Raw genomic sequence first — 26,775 nt, forward strand, 5'->3', positions numbered from 1 at the left:
GATACATATATTTATATTTATATATAAAAAGCGGGACGAGAAATATAATTTATGTTCCCAGTCCCTATCTCGTTTAGTGAACGGGAAGAAATATTTTCTCGCTCCCTCTTCATTCTCCTGTTTAAATGAGACTTTCCCACTTCGTGCAAGGCATGTCCCAGTCTCAACAGCTTAAACGAACATTTGTATCTCTAGCGATAGAATTTCTTGTTTATGAGCATTTATTCAATATTTACTACTACAGATGTTCATCTAACCCATGGAGTCAGAGAGACAAAGATTAAATTCTCCGGAGATTAAATTCTCCGTCTCTACCTCCCACGTCATATATATATATATATATATATATATATATATATATATATATATAGATAGATATATATATAAAAGGCCAATTTCTTATTTGTTAATTTAAAATATCCTTAAATTTGATTGATATGTTTCCTTATAAATGCAGGAATATCTCTCCCTTATGAACGACACAGGCTTTAACGTTTATAGATTCTCAATTGCTTGGAGCAGAATATTGCCAAGTAAAATATTAAAAACTTTTTTTTATTTTAAGAAACAAAAAAATATTAGAAAATCATAAACTTGAAAATATAATGGTAACTTTTTGGGGTTTCTTAATTACTGCAGATGGAACATTGAAGGGAGGGGTAAATCAAGAAGGCATTAATTACTACAACAATCTCATCGATGAAACCCTTAAAAATGGTTGGTCCTAAATTTTATTGAATATATTAGTTGGTAAAAAAAAAAAATTTACCATTTCATTTTGATTTATTTATAGGCCTCGAACCATACGCTACACTTTTCCTTTGGGATGTTCCACAAGCTTTAGAAGATAAATATCGAGGTTTCTTGGATCGTCAAATTTTGTAAGTAAAAAACGGTAACATTTTGAAAATTAGGATCCAAATAAAAATTAAACTCAAAACTCAAAATGAACGGCAGGGATGATTTTGAGAACTATGTCGATGTTTGCTTCAAGCACTTTGGTGATAGAGTTAAGCACGTGGATCACTTTGAACGAACCAAATATGTTCTCTATAAGCGCATACTTGGAAGGAACATTTGCACCAGGAAGATGTTCGAAATGGATACACAATAATTGTCGTTATGGAAATTCTTCAATCGAACCATGTATAGTCGGTCATCACCAAATTCTTGCTCATGCTGATGCTGTCGAAGTTTACCGAACAAAATATCAGGTTTGCGATTTCCAAAACTATAGCAATATGCATTTATATGAAGAATTCTTTCATATATTTTGAAGTATTATCACATTGAGTTTACAGAGAACACAAAAGGGTGTGATCGGAATAAGTGTGATTGGAAATTGGTACGAACCATATTCAGACACTAATGCTGACAAAGAAGCCGCACAACGAGCTATTGAGTTCTTTTCGGGTTGGTAAGTATATTCCTACTATCTCAAATTTTAAAAATCAATCATTTTGACACATGAATTAAAGCTTTCAATGCTTTCAATATTAAAATAAATTGCTAAGAAGTATTCCATTAGAATTACTTTAAGACACGAGTTAGTTTAGTTTAGGTTATACTAATAACTTTGAATTTGTACTTAAAATGACGGGTTAACTATAGAGATGGTTGTTGTCAATGGTGGGTGGCGGTGGGTGTTGGTGAGGTAGGTAGAATTTTTTTACATTAGATATATAAATGAAAAAAAGATCACATCTGAATAAGAGCGATCGTGAGGATTGAATGACTAAGAAAGAGTTAAAAAGAATTGAAAGCTATTACATGTACAAACACGATGGCTCAGTCGTAGGAACTTTAAAATCATGTGTGTTTTGTTTGAAACAATCTTATGTTGGGTGACCTTTTCCGAATTTTTCTAGAAACATATGAGTAAGGAAAAACCATGCTAAAAATATCCGTGTTGATGTGTGGGGATAGTATTGTGGAGGATTGTTGAGAGAGGAGACCCACATCTCCTAATTAAGGAGTTGATCATGGTTTATAAGTAAGGAATACTGTCTTATCTCTGTCTCCATTGGTACGAGACTTTTTGGAGAAACTAAAAGCAAAGTCACGAGAGCGTATGCTCGAAGTGGACAAATATCATACCAGGATATTTGTGGTTCGTAACAAGTCTTTGCTCATAGAAACAAAAAATAAGTAACGTGGTTATATCGTACGGGAATGTCGAGTCTATCAAGTAGCAAATTCAAGTTCTGAATCATAGGTCACTAGTGCCAATTGCTAATGGTAGTCATCGAAAAGTAAAGATAGTGTGAAGATATTTTGATCATTTTTATTTATCACGAGAAAATGTCATTCCTCACTTAACCTAAATCATCAACTCAATAGTTAACCAAATTAAATGAATGATATAGGTTTTTCAATCCAATTGTGAAGGGTGATTACCCACAAAGTATGAGGCTGCGTCTAAAAGATAGACTGCCCACATTCACACAAGGCGAAACCACTTTGATCAAAGGCAGCTATGACTTTCTTGGGCTCAACTACTACACAGCTGCCTATGCCATCGATGATTCCAGCGCTCACGTTGTATATCCTTCCTGGCGTACCGATTCTGGTGTAAATACTTCAAGTATGGCCTTCATATTATATCATTCAAAATCCTATCCTTTTTCTAAAACTATTTTGTAAAATTATTTTTCTATGTTTCATAACTTTTTAAAATCTCTGATTAAATTTTGTATGATGTGCTTCGGATTTGCTGCTGGTCGTTTCGTGAAGTTTCACTTGGACCAAAGGTAATTTATGCAAATTTTCGTCAATTATGAACTTAACTAATCACACTTGCTAATTGTCTCTTTTAATTGTAGGTGAATGCGTCGTCTTGGCTTTCAGTTTATCCGGAGGGATTGCAAAAATTGTTGATAATCATGAAAAATGATTATAACAATCCGACTATCTACATCACAGAAAATGGTATCGAAAAAAATCTTTCTTTTTTTTTTTCAAGGGAAGAAAAAAGAGAAACTATTATTCATAACCTTATTTATTAATCAAGTGATACATGTGCAGGATTCTTTGATTATGATGATCCTAATGTTCATAATCTACTTTCTGACAATAAGAGAATTAGTTACCATATGGAACATCTCTTTTATCTTCACCAATCAATGAGGTAAGTAACTGAATGAGAGGTTCTCTTCTTCATTTACATCTACTCACCCATTTTCATCCATATTCGTATTTGGAAGTTTAATGTTTGATATTGTGAGATTGCACGTTAGTTGGAGAGGAAAACTAAACATTCATTAGAAGGGTATGGAAACCTTTCACCAGCATACGTGTATTAAAATTTTGAGGGAAAGTCAAGAAGGGAAAGCCTAAAAGAATAATATTTGCTTGCGGTGGGTTTGGGCAGTTACAAATGGTATCAGAGCCAGTCACCGAGCGGTGTGCTAGCGAGGATGCTGGCCCCCAAGGAGGGTGGATTGAGATCCCACGTTAGTTGGAGAGGGGAACCAAGCATTCCTTACGTGTGGAAACCTCTCACTAGTAAACGCTATTTAAAACCTCGAGGGAAAGCTTAGAAGGGAAAGTCCGAAAGGACAATATCCACTAATAGTTGATTTGGGCTGTTACAAATATTTAATACTTGAAGGGTTTTAATAAAATTAAAAAAAAAAAAACCATATTGGATGCATTTAAAGCAATAATATATGAGATATTTTGAAATAAAAATAGACAAAATAAATAAGTAAATTTGACACTACAATAGGGTACATAAACGAATGGAGACCATATCTGAATTGAAGGAGAGAAATCCTTAAAATATGAGGGCTAAAAAAGACTCAAAAGAAAAAAAAAATGAAAGTTAGTACCTATATTATAGGGTTCTTTTTTAGGCTTAATCACAGGAACTCAAAAGTTAAGTAGTGATTTAGTTTGACCAATCGGAGGTTGAGTGACATCTTGAAACTTTTCTTAGAAAACATGTGAGTGAGGATAAAACATATTAGAATGACTGGTGTTGGTCAGTTAGAATAGTTTTTTGCCCTTAAAAGCCAGAAGAAATAACGTAATCATGTCATAAGGAAGGTGAGGAAATGTCAGAACCAGGACATGAGACATTAGAGATATTGTGACAAACAACATTAAACAAACGACCTCATTTTTGTTGGTTTAAATATAGTTTTTGTTGTTGTGTTTCTTTGTCATAAATAATGTTCTTACTAAACTTTGGAAAAATTATAGGGATGGCGTAGGGTAAATGGATACTTTGCATGGACATTGCTAGACACTTTCGAATGGTCAGATGGATATACAAAGCGCTTCGGCCTCGTCTACATCGATCGCAATAACAACCTGACTAGAACACCAAAGGATTCACTAAAATGGTTCTCTTCTTTCCTCAAGGGATGAACATGTTTCGCGAACCAGTTCCTGTCGTTTGTTGTGTGTCGTTACAATATGTTCTTGCAACTTTCTTAAAGACTGCTAGTGGAAATAAGTATTAAATAAATTGCGTTGTCTTGTCATTTTTATTTTTGTGTTCTCGTTGTTGAGGATTGTTGTTGAGGATTGCTGGAGCTTCACGTTGACCAATTAAGAGAAAGATCATAGATATATAATTAAGGGACACTACTCTGATGATATGAGACCTTTTAGGAAAACCAAAATCAAAGTAACGAGAGCTTATACTCAAAATGGTGGACTAGTTTCTAAAACAACCCTCTGTACGTAGGTTCAATCCTTAGTATGTACTCGTCATGAGCTCACTTGCAAGAAAAAGAAAGGTGACATATAGAAAGAAAAAGAACTTCCGCTAAGGCCAAGTCTATTCTGATTTTTGCTTTCGAAATGTGGCTCCCCCTCTTTTGTGGATCCTTTTTCTTTTTATATTGTGCCTTGCTCCCCATTTAGGGCCGAAAAGGAGTAACTAGTCCCCTATGTTCCTAATTGGGTAGTCAATGTCCCAAATTATCATATCATTGGGCAGTCAATGTCGCACATGAATTGCTTATGTAGATTAAAATTATCATATCATTCCCTAAAGTTTGTTTTCCGAATTGCTTGAGCATTAGGGTCAACAATTTGTTCCAGATTTGCCAACCGTGTTGTTTCTAGATTTGCTATAGCATCATGGTTCAGCATAAATGTTTTGAAATTTTGTCAAATAACTCGATTAAATGTATAATTATGGTCAATTCATGTAAGTTGATAATCTTTTCATGTTGAATCACATTGAACTATTTCATGCTTACTAATTAAAATAAATGGAGCAAATAATGAGAAAATGGTTCGTATGAGTGCTTTATCTCAAGGCAAGAACATTTGTATGAGATTCAAATCACTCCACAAGCAAGATTGATCATGTCAAGCTTCAATGGTTCTACGTGTACATAGAATTGCAAAGAAATTTAGTCATTGACTAAAGAAGAACACAAATGCTTCTTTTACTACATTTTCCTAGTCTCTTTACAAAAATAACATACATGACTTTGCCTCAAAATAAAAATTTTAACCTTCCCTGAGTTATTTTATGACCATAATTAGCAACTATGTATATTTTATGACCATAATTAACCACCCTGTAAATAAGCCTTAAAATACATTGAAGAAACACTGTAGCTCTAAATCATGATCCACCCAAAATTTATAACAATGATACTTGATTCTTCTTCGGCATAAATTGAAACATCTTTTTGATAATTTTGACAACATTTTCTTCACATCTTCCTTAAATTTTATATTACATCATTTATATCTTGGTTCATATCACTTTTTCTTTATTTATACCATTTTATTATTTTTTTTTTCTTGAGTTTCTAAATACTTCTATTACTACTTAAAATTCAGCTTTTAATATCTTCAATAAAATACTACAAATTAAAAAAAAAATCCAAAACAGGTATTAGGAAAGGTTTTAGTGTAGAAGAAGATTGAAGAGAAAAAGGAGGATAGTAATATAATGACTGTGAGAAAGCCCTCTGCAAAGTGGAGATGATAGAAGAAAAAACACAAGGAAGAGGAATAATAGAAGAAGATGAATGAGGAATCATTTGAAATTAAGGAAAGGAAGAAAGAATGAAAGTAAAGAAGAGGAATAATAGAAGAATATGGGGAATCATTTGAAATTAAGGAAAGAAAGAATGAATGAAACTAAAGAAGAGGAATAATAGAAGAACATGGAGGATCCTTTGAAAGTATAGAAAGGATGAAAGAATAAAACTATGAGCCAAGGTTTCAGGCATTTAGTGATAGAATCCATTGAAGAATTATTGAGATTCTAAACCTAATTAATATACTAATAGAAAGATGTGGAAAATATATAGAGTTTTAACGAAGAAAAAAAGGGATCAATTTCAAAAGTTACATTCTAAATAAGGGAGTCCTTGAAAAGAGGACAATGTTTTGTTTTGGGATCAGATTGGTTACACCGGACTAATAAAAAAGGAGTATATGAATAAACTGAGACTATATTTGAATGAGGACATTCTTGAAGATAGAATGATAGGAACCACGACTCTCCATAATGGTATGATATTGTCTANATTAAGGAAAGGAAGAAAGAATGAAAGTAAAGAAGAGGAATAATAGAAGAATATGGGGAATCATTTGAAATTAAGGAAAGAAAGAATGAATGAAACTAAAGAAGAGGAATAATAGAAGAACATGGAGGATCCTTTGAAAGTATAGAAAGGATGAAAGAATAAAACTATGAGCCAAGGTTTCAGGCATTTAGTGATAGAATCCATTGAAGAATTATTGAGATTCTAAACCTAATTAATATACTAATAGAAAGATGTGGAAAATATATAGAGTTTTAACGAAGAAAAAAAGGGATCAATTTCAAAAGTTACATTCTAAATAAGGGAGTCCTTGAAAAGAGGACAATGTTTTGTTTTGGGATCAGATTGGTTACACCGGACTAATAAAAAAGGAGTATATGAATAAACTGAGACTATATTTGAATGAGGACATTCTTGAAGATAGAATGATAGGAACCACGACTCTCCATAATGGTATGATATTGTCTACTTTGAGTATAAATTCTCATGCTTTTACTTTTGGTTTCTCCAAAAGACCTCGTACCAACGGAGACATTCCTTATACCTCAACAATCCTCCCATGAGGCCTATGTAGCCCTCGAATAGTCTCCCCTTAATCGAAGCTCAATTTTTTTCTCCAAAGCCTCGAACAAAGTACGTCCCTTGTTCAATACTTGAGTCACTTTTGATTACACCTTCCAGACTCAAAACTTCTTTGTTCAACATTTGAAGATTTTATTGACATGACTAAGTTAAGGGTATGACTCTAATATTATATTAGAAACCACGGAACATTTACAATGGTATGATATTATCCCCTTTGAGCATAAGCTCTCGTGGTTTTGCTTTTGGTTTCTCCAAAAAGCTCATACCAATGGGGACTTATTCTTTACTTATAAACTCATGATCATCCATTTAATTAGCGACTCCCTCCACAATCCTCGGCATAGAATAACTAAAAAAAGCTTAAAAGAATTAAAAGGTACTAAATATACCAACAAAGGTATAGCTTCATTTTTTAAAGCCCAATTGTAGGAACTCCAAAGTTAAACGTGTATTACTTGAAGCAATTCTATGATGTGTAATCTCTTGAGAATTTTTCTTGGATGCATATGAGTGAGGACAAAACATACTGAAAGAACATGTGTTAGTCTATGAAAATAGTCTTCACTTATAGAAGTAGGAAGTAAGTAACACGACCATATCGCAGGGGATGCAGAAGAATATCGGGCACAAAAGTATCGGATACTAATCCAACACCTTGATATTAGGTGTTACATAATGTCTCAATAGATTTTGACATGTTTTAATAAAGTATAATATGAATGACCTAAAGATATAGTTTACTAGCTAACACAAATTGTACTTCCACAATGAAACATGTTCGAATCTTGAAACAAAAGAGCAAGAGAGAATAAAATGTGTGTACGGAGGGAATATGGGGGAGAGAAGAGGTGGAAGCCAATATTTTGTGTATGAGCTATCTCTCTATATAAAGGAAGCAAGGTGGGGAAATGAAAATCACACACCATCCAAACACTTGGCAAAAACAAGTGAAGATGGCTACCAAAGATGGCTATATTATTGGGTTCTTCTTACTTAACTTTGTATTTCTTCTTGTTGGAGCACAACGGGATGAGGATCATGCGCACAGAATCAGCCGAAGAGATTTTCCATACAAGGTGATAAATGTGTTGAACTTTAAGGTTTTAGTGCCAAAATTCAAATGAATGTGGGTTTCACTCTATAATGTTGTTTTATTAGTATGAAGATGGTGTTTCAGCTGGGGGAATGAAGAACTGGGATATCTACAATCCCATACACCCAGGTCTTTCTTGTTCTACTTTTCTAAGTGTCTACCTTAACATTATTTTTCTTTGCTCTATCATGATTTTGATGCTTCTTAGTTTAGGCTCGTTTGATATCGGTTTCGTTTTTAGTTTTCTTTTTTTGTAAAAGAGTTTTGATGCCTCAAAATCCTTTTCGTAAAATTTTCACATTTGTTAGGACCGTTTTAGATTACTAGTCACACTTCAAAAAGAGCCAGGTTTCAAGCGGTGTTCTAGTAAGGACGCTAGGCCTCCAAAAAGGTAGATTATGAGATCCCAAATTGGTTGGAGAGGAAAATGAAACATTTTTTTTTATAAAGGTGTGGAAACTCATCCCTAAAAAAACGTTTTAAAATATTGAAAGAAGTTCAAAGATGACAGCAGTTACATATAAACAATTTTTTTTTTCAATAGTTTCATAAATCAAAGTTTATAATTGTTATAAATTTTTATCTAGCTCTACTATTTGTCTTAGTAGTACGATACTAAATACCATCTTGCAAGTCAATAATTTTATCCCACCATTGTTGAACTAATAAAAACTATAGTTTTATTATTAAGAAAGTAATATATGATCTTATGAAAAGTAGAACTCAAACATAGAGGTTAATAATTGTGGTACCCGAGTAAATGAAGGGTACGTGAATGAACTGACACTCATCCGAATGAGCATGATCTTGAGGATGGGATAATTAAGAAAAACTTAAAAGAATAGAAAGTTTATATATATATATATATATATATATATATACCAACAAAGTTTATCTTCTTATTGAGTGGATAATCATATGAACTTCAAAGTTTCAGTGTGCTTTGGTTGGAATAATTCTATATTAAGTGACATTCTACTAATTTTTCTAAGAAACATATGAGGAGAAAAATATGCTAAAAAGGATCCGTGTTGGTCTTGAGGTAAGTAAAGTGATCATATTGCAAAAATGGCAGAACTATTAGATGCCGAATCTAAATTCTAAATCTTGATGGTTCGTTGCAATAATAACCGAGATTTCTCAAGAATTAATGATATCTCGCTTTACTTTAATGCTTTAATAGGCATTATAGTCTCTTAGTTGTCTTATAATGATTAATGGATTTGAATGTTAACATTTGCACTTCTCCTAATAATCACTCAATACCAAAGAAACATAACAAAAACATGCGATGATGGGTATCAAAGATGGCTCCGTTATCGTCTTCTTCCTCCTAACTCTGTATTTCTTCGTGTTCTTGTAGCGGAAGTGCAGGACGACGATAGTATTCACGTAATCAAACGAAGTGATTTTCCTGAAGGCTTTATTTTTGGTGCAGCATCTTCAGCTTACCAGGTGAAGAAATGAGTATTAAGTTTCATTTTGTAAGTACCAAATTCAATGAAGGAAGGTGGGTTTCACAGTTTCTTTTTGGTTGATGTTCTTGGCAGTATGAAGGTGGTATCTCAACAAGAGGAATAAATAATTGGGATATCTACACTCATAAATACAAAGGTCTTCATCATTGTGCTTTTTTAATTCTCTTAGCATAAGTTCTTTACTTTTTTTATATCATCTTTCCATTTTTGGACAAATTCTCCAAACAATTAAGTCAAAAGCTTTTTAACAACTACTTTCATTTTCAATTTTTTGTTTTAAAATAGTGTTTATAAGCTAAATTTCATTGAGATATATTGTTCCCGATAACCATATGGCAACGTTTTTGTTGACACGAGATTTTTGTCGTATTTTTGGCAATGAAATGCACAGACTTCTCTCGACCCTTTCCGACGTTGAGAAAAGTGAAAATTCTTGTGGTATTTGATTATTTTTCTAATAATCTTTGGAGGAGGATTAGAAACGAAAAGTAACTAAGTATTTGTGAATTGCAGAGAGAATTGTGGATCGTAGCAATGGAGATGTAGCCGTTGATCAGATCCATCGCTACAAGGTTTGTAGGATGGCAACCAAAACTAGGATTTAGTTTTAATCTATAATGCTCGTAACACATCAACTAGAACCTATTTGTTTTTATACTTTATCTCACAAATTCTTCTAAAATTTGAAAAGTTTTAATAAACTTTTAAAAAAATCTCAAAATCACTTTAAAACTAAAAAAAAAAAGTTCGAAATTCTTACCATATTTTAGATGGAAACAATTAATACTTCATTTTAAAATATCCTTGAAGTTTCAAAACCATTTAAAAATTACCTTATAACTTTGAAAAGTATTTCCCTTAAGTTTTCAATTGTTTCATTTCCCTTAAGTTTTCAATTGTTTTATTAATACTTTAAACTTAAAAAAAAAAATTCAAAATACCCTTACCACGTATTAATAATATTCATGAACTTGTAAAACTAACGTTAAAAAGTTTGGAGATAACCTATAAGATGTAAAAGACAGCGTCCATATATTGAGGATAAAAATAAATTTAACTACAAAGTTAATGAAATTTTTTAAAAAAGTAATTTTTTTCAATCACGACTAAAATTTAAAGGTATTTTTTAAATAAAATACTAACCGTTTCCTTAAAAAACTAAGGTAAGAGTATTTCTTAGAATTTTTTTAAAGTTCACTGATATTATCTAAACTTTTAAAAGTTAGAGGTATTTTGAGACATAGTACAGAATTTAGCAGTATTTTTATTAATTTAGTCGAGAAAAACTCTAACTAATTTTTTTCTATTATCAAATTTATCACATTCTCTTCATTACTTACTAAATGATTTGGATAAATATAATGGAATGTATTGAGTAGAGAGCTCCTAACTCTTGTTTGGATCTTATTATTATTAGCTTAGTTATTTTGTTTTATAAAATAATTTTGGAAGAATGATCCATATTTTTTATAATTATAAATGCAGGAAGATCTTTCCTTCATGCAAGAAACTGGCTTTCATGCTTATAGATTCTCGATTTCTTGGACTAGAATATTGCGAGGTAATTAAGGAATTATTGACTCATAATTTCGAGAAATTTTCTTATATTACAGTAATATGAGTACTATTCTCATTAATTGATTGTAATATCAGCGTTTTTCATATTTTATTAATGTAGATGGAACTTTGGAAGGAGGTCTGGATAAGGAGGGAATCGAGTACTACAATAATCTCATTGACGACATGATCTCGAAGGGTTGGTATTATCGTAGTTTTTCATAACTTTTTCGAAAACATTTGATTGTTAACTTATTAAATCGATTAGATAAGTGATAACTTTGAAATTAGAGAAGAAAACTACCAAATTTTGTTGAATATTTTGTATGAACACTACTCTTTTCTCCTTTTCTTACCACTAAATATTATGATTTGTAGGCATCACACCTATGGTTACACTTTTTCATTGGGAAATTCCACAAGCTTTTGTCGATGAATATGGAGGCTTCTTGAGTTCTCGAATCGTGTAAGTAAATTTATATTGAGGTTGCCAAATTTTCATCTTCGTTGTTGTTAGAAAGTGTTTGCAAAAACATTAATTGATTGTAAGATTTCACATTGATTTGAGAAAACAACGAAACATTCTTTATAAGAGTGTGAAAACCTCTCCCTAGCAGACGCGTTTTAAAAATCTTGAGAGGGGAAACATGAAAGGGAAAGCCTATAATCGATTGTGAGTTTCCACATCGGTTGGAGAGGACAACGAAACATTGTTTATAAGGGTGTGAAAACCTCTCCCTGTCAGACGCGTTTTAAAAACCTTGAAGGGGAAGTCCGAAAGGGAAAACCTATAATCGATGTGGTTTATAAGGGTGTGAAAACCTCTCCCTAGCAGACGCGTTTTAAAAACCTTGTGGGGGGAAGTCCGAAAGGGAAAACCTATAATCGATTGTGAGATCCCACATCGGTTGGAGAGGATAACTCGGGCAAACCTATAATCGATTGTGACATCCCACATTGGTTGGAGAAGATAATGAAACATTCTTTATAAGAATGTGAAAACCTCTCCCTAGCAGATAGGGAACATTTTTTACAAGGGTGTGAAAACTTCTCTCTAGCGCGTTTTAATATAATTGATTGTGAAATCCCTCCTTTGGTAAGGCCTATAATCGACTGTGAAATCCCACATTTGTTGGGGAGGACAATGAAACATTCTTTACAAGGGTGTGAAAAGACGCATTTTAAAAACCTTGAGGGGAAGCCCAAAAGGGAAAGCCTATAATGGATGGTGAGATCCTACATCTGCTGCTGGGGACGACAACGAAACATTTTTTATAAGGGTATGAAAACGTCTCTCTAGCATAGGCGTTTTAAAGCTCAAAGAGTACAATATCTGCTGCGGGTGAGTTGCTAAGCTGTTACATTAATAACCTTAAAATTCAATTACAGGAAAGATTTTACGGACTTTGTCGACGTTTGCTTCCGAGAATTTGGAGATAGAGTTAAGCATTGGATCACGGTGAACGAACCAAATACTTACACCATGATGGGTTATGCATTGGGACAATATCCACCTGGTAGATGTTCAGAGTGGCAAATTCACAATTGTCTTGGTGGGAATGCAGCCACAGAACCATACATCGTTGGTCATAACCTAATTCTTGCTCATGCTCATGCTGTCAAAGTTTATCGAGACAAATATCAGGTTCTAACAAATATACCAACTTTTTACTTAATTCAATAATATTTCAACCACTCTCTATGGCTTTGATTTGCAGAAAACACAAAAGGGTGTGATCGGCATCACAGTGCTGGCTGATTGGTATGTCCCGTTAACAGATACTCCCGCCGACATAGAAGCTGCAAATAGAGCTGTTGATTTCTTTTCTGGTTGGTAAGTAAATTTATTGATACAACTCAAACCTCTTGAATTATTGATTTTTTCTTCTTTCAAATTTTCAAAGCTTACTATTAAAATTATTTCGGTACACATTTTCTTGAGATACCCAAGTAAAAGAGAAGTATATGAATGAATCGAGATCATATCTGAATAAGAGAATAGGATGGTTAAGAAAAATTTAAAAGAATTGAAAATTACTATTTATACCAACATGATACACATTGGTTTCGTAGCTCAATTATAAGAACTTCAAAGTTAAATATGTTTTATTTGGAACAATTTTATTTTGGGTAATTTCTAAGAAATTTTATTTTCTTAGGAAGCATGTGAGCGAGAACAAATCTGTAAGAACCTTTTTGAATTTTCCCTCTCGTGCTTGCCCTTAAAGTTTTTAAAACGCGTCTACTACGGAGAGGTTTCCATAAACTTATAAAGAATATTTCATTCTCCTTCCCAACCGATGAGGATCTCACAAAAACATAAATATATGAATGAACCGGGATCATATCTAAATAGAACATAAGATGGTTAATAAAAGTTTAAAAGAATTGAAAATTACTATCTATACCAATATGGTACACTTTCTTTTTCAGCGGCTCAATCATAAGAACTCTAAAGTTAAGTATGCTTTATTTGAAATAATTCTATGTTAAGTAATCTCGAAGAAATTTTATTAGAAAGCATGTGAGTGTGAACAAAACTGTAACGCCCAAGCCAACTGCGAGCAGATATTGTCTTTTTTTAGTTTGGAAAGTTTTAAAAATGTCTCTTAAGAGGAGGTTTTCACACCTTTATAAAAAAAAAATGTTTCGTTCCTCTCCAGCCGATGTGGGATCTCATATTGGTTTGTAGAAATAGTTTTAAATAACGTGACCATACGGCAAGGAATAAAAGGGAATGTCGGAACCATCATGGCACTTGCACATGGGTCATTACATTTGTATTCATTATTTGACCAAATAACTTAAATGGAAAATATAGGTTCTTCAATCCAGTCGTGCATGGAAATTATCCAGAGACCATGATATCCCGAGTAAAAGAAAGATTGCCCCATTTCACAGAAGAACAAAGAATTTTGATAAAAGGAAGCTATGATTTTCTTGGAGTCAACTACTACACATCCAATTATGCAAAAAATGATGACAAACCAGCTGAACGTCCATCCTACCTCACTGATTCTGGTGCCATTTCTTTAAGTACGTAATTCTTCCTACTTCTATACTTCTTACTCATAAATAAAATGATATTTGCTTATATTTTAGGGTTTCTTCGTTTAAATCTCTCTAATTACACTTCGTATGATCGTTACAGATGAACCTTCACTTGGTCCAAAGGTAAATTGTCTAAGCTTTCTATTAGGATGAAATTTGAAAAACGATATAAACATCTTATGCTTGTTCGTCTTTAAGGTGAATGCATCATCTTGGCTCGCGGTTTATCCACGAGGGTTAAAGGATGCGTTGATGGACATTAAAAGAAAATATAATGATCCAGTTATCTACATCACAGAAAATGGTAATAGAACAAAAATTTCGTTCGATCCTCCTAATTATTTATTTTATTTTATTTATTCATAAAAGTTATACATCGTGCAGGATATTTTGACTATGATGGTCCTAATGTTAAGGAATTGATTGATGATAAGAAGAGAGCGGAATTCTATAACGATCATCTTTATTATCTTCACAAAGCAATGGAGTAAGTTATTTCTTTTTTTCTTTTCTCATTTTGGCCATAAATGATTTGAATCAAATATTATAGGGATGGAGTAAAGGTAAAAGGATTCTTTGCATGGACATTATTGGACGATTTTGAATGGCAATCGGGATATACCCAACGCTTTGGCCTCATCTATATTGATTTCTTGAACGACTTGAAAAGAATACCGAAGCTCTCACTGAAATGGTTCGCCAATTTTCTCAAGAACTAGAGATGTTTCAGTTACCATGTTTTTGATATTTGGTGAATTTTGATATGTTATATGTTATTGCAAGTTTCTTAAAGTCTACTCATAGAAAGAAGTAGCTAAATAAAGTTGCAATAGCAAAACCTTGTCTTGTGTTTTGATCTTTACGATTTTGGCGTTGATTATTATGAAACGAAGCTTGTCTTCTTTTAAGTGTTTTTTTTCTCTCTCTCGTTATATATAATAAATTTGTCAGTCTTAATAGAATTGTCGTAAGTTTTGATTTGATTTGGTTATTTGGATTAGATTTGATTTGGTTATTTGGATTAGATTTAGTTATAACATATTTAGTCAGGAGAGATTTGATTCTGTAATTCTAATAGCTAATTTTATTCTTAATAGAATGAGAGATTTCTCCCTCCATTCTCCTTTCTTAACTAGTGGTATCGAGATTTGGGGGAGTTTTGTGTGTCATATAATATTTCTTGAGTGACATATTGGTGAGAGTGTTTGTAGTGTGATAATGAGGTATTCACTTGTAATACTTTGTTTATTCGTGATTGGTTGCTACCCGTGGAGGTAGGGGAACTTCTTCTCTCCGAATCATAGTAATATCTTGGTGTTTCTTTGTGTAATTCCGTTCATTGGTGTTGTGAGTACATTTGTTCCGCTCTGAGCACACAACACTGAGCACCATCCACCGCCATTAGGTATGACTTGCCTCCTCTTATACTTCGTAACAACGATAATTCTTACATGTGATGGCGAACATGAGCCCTAATTGGATATTGAAACACACTAAAAAAAGAGAAGGGTCAATGTTATGACTAAATTTAAACTTCTAATCGTTTAGTGGAGCAACAAGTTAGTTAAATTATGACTAAATGTTATACATCCAGCAGCCATTGAATGGCTAAGGGCAAGAAAGCGAGCCTAGACATAGGCAAGTGGGTCACAACATTATATGGTTGAGGGCCCAGTATCTTTCGCTTGTCGTCTCACATTTTCACTCTGTGACTGATGTGGGATCTCACAATTCATTCGGTGTCTGGCTCTAATATCATTTATAACAGTATAAGTACACTGCTAGTAGATATTGTTCGCTTTGGTCCGTTACGTATCGTCGTTAGTCTCACGATTTTAAAACGTGTCTGTTATGGAGAGATTTCTACCCTCTTACAAAGAATACTTCATTTCTCTCTAGATGTGCATCTCACATTGACTTTTAGAGCAAATTTAGTAAATTTGTAAGTACCCTTGGTGTAAATACTCAAACCATGTATGTTTCATTCACAACAAACAAAAAAGAACAAAAAGAAACATAATGCTTAAAGTTTTTGGTGCAAAGAAACTCTCTCCCAAGTTGATACTTTTGCTTAGATTATTTATTTTGGATCAAAGGTCAAAACCAACTTATTTACTATAAGATTGAGCTTCATTTATTAGTTCTATTTTTTTTTTTTTTATTAATTGGTTGTCTTATTTTATTATTTTTAGGGGAAATGTGTAGATTTATTTATCATAAGAAAACAAAGAAACAAAGAACAGAATTTTGTGGGCGAGATAACACGTAAGGAATCAAAAAAGAAATTATTGAAGATGAGAATCGAAACAAAGGATTTTATTTAACAAAAAGGAAAGAGGATGAGATCCTTGAGAAGAAAACGATAGTGTATAAAGCTTGATTCATGCTTCAATTTTGAAAAAGGATTGATCCATGCTTTTGATCCTTTGACTTCCCATTAACAAACTACTCAGTTTTTAACAACTTTACGAGTAAACACTCAAACTTTTTATTAAAACTAATCGAAAATGAACACAATTCTCTGTAGTAAATACTCCGACTCTTTATTAAGACTAATAGTCGAGAAGAGATTACAAGACACACTGTAACGCCCCAGATCTACCGCTAGCAGATATTGTTCTCTTTGGGCTTTCCCTTTCGGGCTTCCCCTCAAGGCTTTAAAACGCGTCTGCTAGGGGAAGGTTTCCACACCCTTGTAAAAGGGTGATTTGTTCTCCTCCCCAACCAATGTGGGACATCACAATTCACCCCCTCTAGGGAAGGTTGCAAATGGTATCAGAGCCAGTCACCGGACGATGTGTCGGCCTTCTCGCTGTTCCCCGAAGAGGGGTAGACACGAGGCGGTGTGCCAGTAAGGACGCTGGGCCCCAAAGGGGGGTGGATTTGGGGGCGGTCCCACATCGATTGGATAAAGGAACGAGTGCCAGCAAGGACGCTGGGCCCCGAAGGAGGGTGGATTGTGATGTCCCACATTGGTTGGGGAGGAGAACAAATCACCCTTTATAAGGGTGTGGAAACCTTCCCCTAGCAGACGCGTTTTAAAGCCTTGAGGGGAAGCCCGAAAGGGAAAGCCCAAAGAGGACAATATCTGCTAGCGGTGGATCTGGGTCGTTACAAATGGTATCAGAGCCAGTCACCGGACGATGTGCCGGCCTTCTCGCTGTTCCCCGAAGGGGGGTAGACACGAGGCGGTGTGCCAGTAAGGACGCTGGGCCCCAAAGGGGGGTGGATTTGGGGGCGGTCCCACATCGATTGGATAAAGGAACGAGTGCCAGCGAGGACGCTGGGCCCCGAAGGGGGGTGGATTGTGATGTCCCACATTGGTTGGGGAGGAGAACAAATCACCCTTTATAAGGGTGTGGAAACCTTCCCCTAGCAGACGCGTTTTAAAGCCTTGAGGGGAAGCCCGAAAGGGAAAGCCCAAAAAGAACAATATCTGCTAGCGGTGGATTTGGGTCGTTACACACACTCGCACTCTTTATTAAGACCAATCGAGAAGAGATAGATTACAAGACACTACAAGAATAATATTCTTTATTAAGACCAATCGAGAAGAGATAGATTACAAGACACTACAAGAAGAATATTGCACCCGGTCCGGTGGTTTGTATTTCTTGTAATGAAAACCTAAATTGGTTTGTAAATATTCTTTATTAAGACCAATCGAAAAGAGATTACAAGACACTACAAGAAGAATATTGCACCGGGTCCCGGTGGTTTGTATTTCTTGTAATGAAAATCTAAATTGGTTTGTATTTTTGGATGAAAACTTAAATAAGGTGGAGTACTTAAAGTAGACGTAGACAATTTATTCCTACCGTTCTCAACTTTTTTTTTCCCTAAAATTTCTAAATCTATTCCTAAAAAAATTAGGTATATTTATTCCTAAAATAAATATATATTAGGTTTGACCCTATTGAACTAGTGATAGATATTTTATAACACTCAGGAACATTCTTGACTTTGTTGTTTAGTGACCAAGTATATCTCAGTATATATCAACTTTGTTCTTCTTATGAGTAAGCTTGCATCTTGGACATATATTTGGAATCAAGTAAATCAATCATGTTGTGCCTTACAAAAAGATAAAAGGATAGAGAATCAGGTGTGGATTCTTGCCATTAAGATTAAAAATGATAGATAGAGAGAGGTATTTGGTATAAGTGAGGGGGATCATGGGGTTTGTCCACGGTGACTCACCACCTTTCCCAAATGCTCCAATGTGTTCGTATATGAACAAAGACAGAGGGGATAGTGAAAGATCTCTTTAAGAACTTGTAGGCATACAATAAAGTAAACAAGTTCGAAAATAATTTCCTATGGCGATAGACCACATGGCACAACCAACGACTTGATCTTTTCACGAGTGATGTACATCCTATGACTTGATCTTGACGGTTTATATCTTGAACGGTTAATCTGGTTCTAGGATGCAATACCCGAGTTCCAACAAGAAATTAGATACTTGATTTTTTTCTTTTGAAGTTAAACTTTTGAGATTTTATTGAGAATTGTATAGGCGGATTTTTAAGATGAGGTAGAAGAGAAAAATGTTTAGAAAAATCCTATAAATGCAAGAAAATATAAAGAAAATAGTAAAAAACTAAGAAAATCGGTAGAAGTCAAACTCGAAGGTAAATTGGTCCTTTGATAATCTATTCCTAACTTGGGGTCTCCATGAGACCTAGTTAGATTTGTATGATGAAGGAAAAGAAAAAAGAAATCAAAGGAGAAATAGAGAAAAAAAAAAAGGGGGCTTTAGTCTTTTAGAGAGAGAACGTGGAAATCAACTTGAAAAGGTGGTTTGAAGTTGGAACTTTGTTCAAACTTCCTTCAAAAAAAAAAAAAAAAAAAAAAAAAAAAAAAAAAAAAAAAAAAAAAAAAAAAAAAAAAAANGATAATCTTCAAATTTGAAAGTCTTTCTTAGAATTAAGTTATGCATTCTTAGTATGTTGATATTGGAGAACTTTTATGAAAGAAGCCAAAGTTGATTCGGGTAGGAAGACAGCCTTGGAGAACCGTTATGAGCTTTTGACCACTTATTCCTAATTAGAGGTTTCGTTAGCCCCAATCAAATTAGTATGATGAAGAGAGAAAGAAAAAAAAAAAGGAAAAAATGCTTGAGGCATTGGAGAACGATTATGAACTTTTCATTTGATCAAATCTGTCAAGAATTAAGGAAGAATCAAAGATAAGCCTTTCGTGTTCTTGATTTTGGTTTTCTTTCAAAGTCTAGAGCCTTTCTTAAAATTAAGTTCTAACTTCTTAGTATGTTGATATCGGAAGAGTTTCATGCAAGATTCATGTAGGAAGCAAGAGTTAATTCGGATAGGAGGCTATGTTCCGGCGAACGTTAAGAAATGGTAAGTTTTAAATTCTAGACCAACTTTATTATTTCTTGTTGTGGCTGATGAAGAATTAAGAAAAAAAAAATATATGTATTGATGGATAAGGAACCAAGTGAGTTATTTAGAGAAAGTTATGAAAATGAGATGAAAATAGGAAGGAAATCAAAATTGTGAATTGAATTTGGGTTTGGCTGAATTAATATGTGCTGCATAATTTTTGAAGACGTGCCAATCCACTCACCACCTGTGTCCGACTTGAGGCAATCTGCTCCAGCTGACCCGACTCGCTCCGCGCCCCAGCCAATGCGATTTCACCGCATGTTGCTCTGGGGACACTTATGTATGCACTTATACCCTATGTCACGATCGTGCTTGTCAAAGGCGTGTTGCATGCGGTCACATGTCAAATTCCTCCGTCAGGCCACATGCTAGTTTCAAACTCCTTTTATTTTCTTTCATATTAGATAAGTTTTTGCTACTATTGTTGTGTCAATTCTTCATATCCAAGTTATATGCTATCAAAGTAATTGTCGTTGCCTACACGCTTTTAGCGTATAACATTGTTTTCTTTAAAATTGCTTTCAACGTATTTCCTCGCCCACATTTGCTAAATCATTTCTCTCAAACATGACCTGAGGCTCAAACATACGCCGACGTTGTCCGCGAAATCCGTGTTTCTCACGGCTGACTTGTTTGCTAGGTTAGAACAAGTGTCGTACAATTATTGTTCTGCTATCGTAAGAGTGTGATTGTGATAACATAATCTCAAAGAATAATATAAATCAATCTTACATGAAGTTAGGAAATCAAATTAAATTAGTTTGAAAATAAAAATCGTTTACAAGAAGACAAAAAAAATCGAATATGTATAAAAGCATCATTGAAAAAAGTAGAAACAAAACAAACAAATAAAAAGACTACAAGTAAATACATCTCACGACTTGGAACCTTATAAAAAGGAGGGAGCGACAGCCTGCAGTGCACCACAAAGAGCAACCAAGCCATCTTTGATCTGAAACTCTCTCCAAGGATCAAAGCAGCAAAACCCTTACTTCTCTTGAAGCAGAATGGCTAACGGTAAATGAACTAACTTCATTTCTTTTTCTTCCTCCGAGCTCAAAATTTCTTAACAATCTTTATTTTTTACTCTTTAGCTCCAATCCATCATTACATATCCTTCGACAATATGAAACATCGAACATATAGTTCGTCTTATACTTTTGTCGTTTTGTTATGACACCTGAGTAAAAGAAGGGTAAGAAGGGTTCATGAACGAGTTGAGACTACATCCAAATGAAAGCTACCCTGAGTATAGAATGACTAAGAAAGACTTAGAGGAAATGAAAGTTACTACCTATATCAACAAGGTGCACCTTCCTATTCGGTAGTTCAATCATAAGAACTCGATAGTTAAACATGTTTTGCTTGGAGCAGTTCTATGTTGAGTGACTTCTTGAAAATTTCTCTAAAATGCATGTGAATGAAGACAAAGTATGTTGGAAGAACTCGTATTGGTCTGTGGAAATAGTCTTCACTCTTAAGAAGTGAGGAGTAGGTAACCTGACCATATCGCAGGGGATGCAGAGGAATGTCGGGACCATTAGGTGTCGAATTCGGATTCCGAATTCTTATCTAAATCCTGGGCATGAGGTGTTACAAATGGTATCAGAGTGGTTCCTCTCCCAATAAGATGTGGTTCGGGGACGAACCAGGGCGGAAGCTAGTGGGCATATGACACTTGAGTAAAGAATGGGTAAATAAATGAAAGGGTGACTAAGTAAAGCTCAAAAGAAATGAAAGTTACTATCTTTACCAACAAGGTCTACCTTTCTTTTCAATATCTCAATCATAGGATAGTTAAGCGTGTATTGCTTGGAGCAATTCTATGTTGGTGACCTCTTGAAAATTTTCCTAAGATGCACGTGTTGAGGACAAAGCATGCTGAAACAACTCGTGTTGGTCTGTGAGGATAATTTTCACTCTTAATAAATGAGTAGGTATCGTGGTGGTCAGTGATGATAGTCTTCACTCTTAATAAGCAAAAAGTAGGTAACGTGACAATATCGCATGGGATGTAGAGGAATGTCGGGGTCATTAGGTGTCAAATCCGAATTCTGAATTCTGATCTAAATCTTGGACACGAGCGTTACATTTATGGTTTTTTTTCCTAACTTCATCGAGTGTTATCTTTCACAATATTTATATTGTTTAAAGCTTTCTCTCTATTGCTACATATCTTTTCTATATGAATTTGGTGCCAAAAAAATCTCACCAGCAAACCAAACCAAACTCAGTTATGGCTTTTAAAGATTGTTATATTGTGTTCTTCCCAAAAATTTGTGCTTCCTATGTTCGCAGTTTTCAATAACAACTGCCAGCCTATCGATGTGGTCAGGCGAAGCAGCTTTCCTAAAGACTTCGTATTTGGTGCAGCCTCTTCAGCTTACCAGGTTGAAAAAATGTTTTAAAAGTCTACAAAAAAATAAATTAAGAACAAAGAATGAGTATTGATTTGTTATGTTTGTTCAGTATGAAGGTGCTGCCTTTAAGTATGGCAAAGGGCCAAGTACATGGGATACCTACACTCACAAACATCCAGGTCTCTCTCTTTCTCTCTCGATGGTGTTTATTTTGAATTTCACATATAATTATCTCTCTCAATGTTGTCTATTTGTTAAATTCAGAGAGGATTGCTGATCACAAAAATGGAGACGTAGCTGTTGATGAGTATCATCGCTATAAGGTGAGTAAAATTGAAAGTAGTGTCATAAGAGCGGAGTTGAGTAACTCGTCTGGTTCAAGAAACCCCGTGAGATCCCACATCAATTGGAGAGGACATCTAAACATTCTTTATTAAAGTGTGAAAACCTCTCACTAGCGGACTCATTTTTTAAAACTTTGAGGGGAAGTCCAAAGAGGACTATATCTGCTAGCGGTGGGCTTGAGCCATTACTAATGGTATCAAGCCAGATACTGGGCAGTGTGCTCGAGGATGCTGGGCCTTGAAGGGGGTTGGCACCGAGCGGTATGCCAGCGAGGACGCTGGCCTCGAAGGAGGGTGGATTGTGAGATCCCACATCGGTTGAAGAGGACAATAAAACATTCTTTATAATGGTGTGAAAACCTTTCACTAGCAAACGAGTTTTAAAAAGACCCAAAGAAGACAATATCTGATAGCGATGAGGTTAGGATCATTACAAACCCTCTTGACCATAAAGAAAATGCCATAAAAGTTACGGATTAGGGTGTATAATTAGCTCATAATTGTTCAAAATGCAGGAAGACGTTGCCATCATGAAGAGTATAGGTTTTGATGTTTATCGATTCTCAATCGCTTGGTCGAGAATTTTGCCAAGTAAGGACTTAAAAAGATGAATTAAACAAATAATCTAAATAATTAATATATATGTTCTTGATTTTCAAAGCTTAATTTTATGAACATTAATGTTCATACTTAATTGTTTAAAATATACTTTTCAGCGGGAAAGCTTTGTGGGGGTGTGAACTTAGAAGGAATAGGCTACTACCATAAACTCATCGATGAACTGCTTAAACATGGTGGGTTCTTCTTGTATTATTCATTTAATTAGTGATTAATCTCATTGATTATCTTAATTAAGTTTTATTAATCTCAAAATGGGTCGACAAATCTGTAGGCATCAAACCTTATGTCACACTATTTCATTGGGATGTTCCTCAAGCTTTGGAAACCGAATATGGTGGCTGCTTGAATCGTCAATTTGTGTAAGTAATCTTTTATGAGATTATCATATAAAATATAAATGAGTGATTTTGAAAAGGGTTATTGTTATAAAATAAGATTATCAGTTATTAGTAACAAAAGATCATAAATTTTCATTTCAATAACATTTCTTTTGAAAAAAATCAAATAAAAGGTATAAAATTTTTACCTTTACACTTTCAATTTCTTTAAATTCAACCATAGAATATAATCAAGCTTGGAACCTTTCTATTTATCTTCCATCATCTTCAATCACGACTTTAACCGTTCAAGCTCACTACTAGCAAATATTATCTGTTTTGGTTCGTTATGTGTAGCTGTCAGTCTTATAAATGTAAAATGTATCTGTTAGAGAAAGGTTTCCAAACCCTTACAAGAAATTTTTCGTTCCCCTCCCTAAACAATGAGGGGAGCTAGCGTCTGGCACACCGCTCAATGTCTGGCTTGAATACCATTTGTAACAGTATCTGTTACCGTTTTAAATCTTAGAGGCTAACGACGATACCTAATGGACCAAAACGGACAATATCTGTTAGCAGTCGGGTTCGATTGTTAAACTCACTTATTCTAACATAACAAAATGAGAGGTTAATGAATCTATAAAGAAGTCCGTAGTTTTGAGGGAGAGCTTTGTTTGCAGATGCCATTTCCGAGACTTTGCAGAGCTTTGCTTTAGAGAGTTTGGAAGAAAAGTGAAGCATTGGATAACCTTAAATGAACAGTTCATCTTCACCTTCAAAAGTTATGTAATGGGAGAATATGCACCCGGTAGGGGTGCAGAATGGGATCCATGTCGTTATCTTGGTGGGAATTCTGGCATTGAACCATACATTGTTGGTCACAACCTAATTCTTGCACACGCTGCGGCTGCCAATCTTTACAAGGCCAAATATCAGGTTCTCTTTTCTCTACTCTTTTATTTTTCTTTAAAAAAAGTTATAAGTTGCTCTTAACCTAAACATTAAGGTAGTGATGTTAAATGGAATTCTTAGGCAGAACAAAAGGGTGAGATTGGCGTCACATTGGTGTCAAGATGGTATGAACCATATTCAAACTCTGAGGCAGATGGAAAAGCTAGAGATCGAGCCTTTGATTTTTCACTTGGTTGGTAAGTAAATATTAACCTCCGTTACTTCATTACTTCATTATACTTAGCAGATGGTCCTCTTTAGACTCTCTTCCGATCTTTCCTTCATAGTTTTAAAATGCGTATGCGAGAGAGAGGTTTTTACACCCTTATGAAAAATGCTTTGTTCCCCTCTCCGATCGACGTGGGATCTCACAACTAATTGTGAGATCTCATATCGGTTGGAGAGAGGAACGAGTGCCAGCAAGGGACGCTGGACTCCGAAGATGATGGATTGTGAGATCTCACATCGATTAGAGAGGAAAACGAGTGCCAACGAGGACGCTGGGCTCCGAAGAGTGGTGGAACGTGAGCTCCCACATCGGTTAAAGAGGGAAACGAAACATTTTTTTATAAATGTATGAAAACCTCTCTCTAACATCCGCGTTTTAAAACCATGATAGAAAATTCGGAAAGGAAATCCCAAAGAGGATAATATCGGCTAACAGTGGACTTGATCCACTTGATTTGTTCTATTATATCATTAGCATTTTCTTACAAATATATGACCAAATTAAATGCATTTAGGTTCTTAAATCCAATCGTTCATGGAGATTATCCACAAAGCATGAGAGATTTGGTTGGGAGGAGATTGCCCAAATTCACAAAGGACGAAAGCACTTTCATCATGAACTCCTTTGATTTTCTTGGCATAAACTATTATACAGCTAATTATGCAAAAGACAATCCCAATAACGTTCACCCGGGCCCAAGCTATTTGAATGATATTCATGCAACTCTTTCAAGTATGTGCTCATACTTTCACTCATACTTTTTTGTTAGAAAGTGTTTGACTTGGAGTACAATTCTAAAAAACTATCCCAAATATACTTGGTGTTTATTTCACATATATCATATCTATTCTATGATCTAACTTTGTATGATATGTTCGTACGATAGCTGATCGTGACGGAGTTCCAATTGGTCCAAAGGTAAACGAGTGTTCAAAGTTTCTTCAATGATGAATTAACACAATAATAGTGTGCATTCTTTTGTTATGCTATGAAGTTTAAATTAATTTTATGCCATTGTCACCTTTTAATCTAACCGTTTGCTATTTATGTGTTCATAATGGTGTAGGTGGACCCATCATCGTGGCTAGCAGTTTATCCAGTAGGTTTAAAGGAGTTGTTGATACATATAAAGAAAAACTATAAGAATCCAATTATTTACATCACAGAAAACGGTACGGAAAATAACTTTATAATTTAATTGTATCAAGAAAAAATAATGTCTATCTTTGATTAGTTTGTTGATTAATTAGACTCACAATTGCAGGATACCTCGACCTTGACAGCCGCCATGTTCATCATTTGATTAGAGATAAGGGCAGAGTCAAATATTTTCATGATCATCTCTATTATCTACACGAAGCAATGAAGTAAGTAACTAAGTTAAAAGATTAAACTACTAATCACTTTTTTAGCTTATTTATTTGTACATAACTTCTATTCTACTCTTTCACCCATAGTTGATTGTAATTATGTTATGTTTTGGAAAATGTTGTAGAGCTGGTGTAAGGGTTCGAGGATATTTTGCATGGTCATTATTGGACAACTTTGAATGGGCAAGTGGATACACTGTACGCTTTGGTCTCACCTACATTGATTTCAAACACAATTTGATGAGAATGCCAAAAGACTCAGCAAAATGGTTCCACAATTTTCTCACGACCTGAAAATGATACTAGAATCTTCTATGTTATATATGTTATATATGTTATTATCATATTGTGTTTTGTTATTGCAACCTTCTAGAACACTTACTACTAGGAGAATATACAAAATAAATTGCAATAACAAATACACTTTATCTTTCATGATGTATCTTTTATGTTTTCTATCGATGGTATCGATGGTATGAAGTAAAATAAATTTCTCCATCTCTTTTCTTGTTTGATCATTTTGATCCTTCTTTAAGTATATTTTGTTGGAGATATGATTCATAGTAGTTGAGATATGATTCAAATATTCAAACTACTAAGATTTTAGTAGATTTTAGGAGATTGTGGGTAGATTTTAGGAGATTGGTAGTAGATTTGAATTTTTCTAGATTTCGATGATTTACTATTTCTAGTCCGGTGTATAAGCTATAAATATTGGAATTGTGTAACCCTCTAAGCATTGAGTCAGTAGACAATAATAAAGCACATNTTAGAGGACATTCAGTTCTATTTGATGACAACACATGTGTAATGACACATAAGAAATTAGGCCATAAAGTTCAAATTGCCATGACTTCAAANAGTCCGGTGTATAAGCTATAAATATTGGA

The 26,775-nt window shown here is 34.4% G+C and overlaps 2 protein-coding genes and 1 pseudogene across 2 annotated transcripts; all 3 read left to right on the forward strand.

Annotated features, from left to right (window-relative positions):
* Positions 1 to 457: 457 nt before the first annotated feature.
* LOC111780508 lies at positions 458 to 4,376 on the forward strand (annotated as a pseudogene).
* A 3,649-nt stretch (positions 4,377 to 8,025) lies between these two features.
* Positions 8,026 to 15,198, forward strand: LOC111780499 (beta-glucosidase 24-like). The gene is made up of 15 exons (XM_023660922.1): positions 8,026 to 8,182; positions 8,265 to 8,328; positions 9,563 to 9,654; positions 9,750 to 9,813; positions 10,191 to 10,249; positions 11,163 to 11,238; positions 11,356 to 11,433; positions 11,613 to 11,700; positions 12,624 to 12,879; positions 12,953 to 13,068; positions 14,056 to 14,270; positions 14,386 to 14,408; positions 14,484 to 14,589; positions 14,670 to 14,772; positions 14,836 to 15,198. The coding sequence occupies exons 1-15, from the start codon at positions 8,060 to 8,062 to the stop codon at positions 15,002 to 15,004; spliced, it is 1,632 nt and encodes a 543-aa protein (XP_023516690.1). The 5' UTR covers positions 8,026 to 8,059; the 3' UTR covers positions 15,005 to 15,198.
* A 5,407-nt stretch (positions 15,199 to 20,605) lies between these two features.
* Positions 20,606 to 26,383, forward strand: LOC111780506 (beta-glucosidase 12-like). The gene is made up of 14 exons (XM_023660933.1): positions 20,606 to 20,710; positions 21,992 to 22,083; positions 22,163 to 22,232; positions 22,318 to 22,376; positions 22,913 to 22,988; positions 23,114 to 23,191; positions 23,290 to 23,377; positions 24,016 to 24,271; positions 24,368 to 24,483; positions 25,030 to 25,247; positions 25,402 to 25,433; positions 25,582 to 25,687; positions 25,780 to 25,882; positions 26,011 to 26,383. The coding sequence occupies exons 1-14, from the start codon at positions 20,701 to 20,703 to the stop codon at positions 26,177 to 26,179; spliced, it is 1,473 nt and encodes a 490-aa protein (XP_023516701.1). The 5' UTR covers positions 20,606 to 20,700; the 3' UTR covers positions 26,180 to 26,383.
* Positions 26,384 to 26,775: the final 392 nt, after the last annotated feature.

The sequence above is a fragment of the Cucurbita pepo genome, chromosome LG18 (assembly GCF_002806865.2).
Source record: "Cucurbita pepo subsp. pepo cultivar mu-cu-16 chromosome LG18, ASM280686v2, whole genome shotgun sequence".
NCBI classification, from domain to species: Eukaryota; Viridiplantae; Streptophyta; class Magnoliopsida; order Cucurbitales; family Cucurbitaceae; genus Cucurbita; species Cucurbita pepo.

Excerpts from the sequence above, each read along its gene's own strand:
- LOC111780499 (XM_023660922.1), top strand. The coding sequence starts at position 8,060 with ATGGCTACCAAAGATGGCTATATTATTGGGTTCTTCTTACTTAACTTT. Across the intron at positions 13,069-14,055 it reads GTTGATTTCTTTTCTGGTTG|GTTCTTCAATCCAGTCGTGC; the intron begins GTAAGTAAATTT and ends TGGAAAATATAG. Across the intron at positions 14,271-14,385 it reads TTCTGGTGCCATTTCTTTAA|ATGAACCTTCACTTGGTCCA; the intron begins GTACGTAATTCT and ends TGATCGTTACAG.
- LOC111780506 (XM_023660933.1), top strand. Across the intron at positions 22,084-22,162 it reads CAGCCTCTTCAGCTTACCAG|TATGAAGGTGCTGCCTTTAA; the intron begins GTTGAAAAAATG and ends ATGTTTGTTCAG. Across the intron at positions 25,248-25,401 it reads TATTCATGCAACTCTTTCAA|CTGATCGTGACGGAGTTCCA; the intron begins GTATGTGCTCAT and ends TTCGTACGATAG.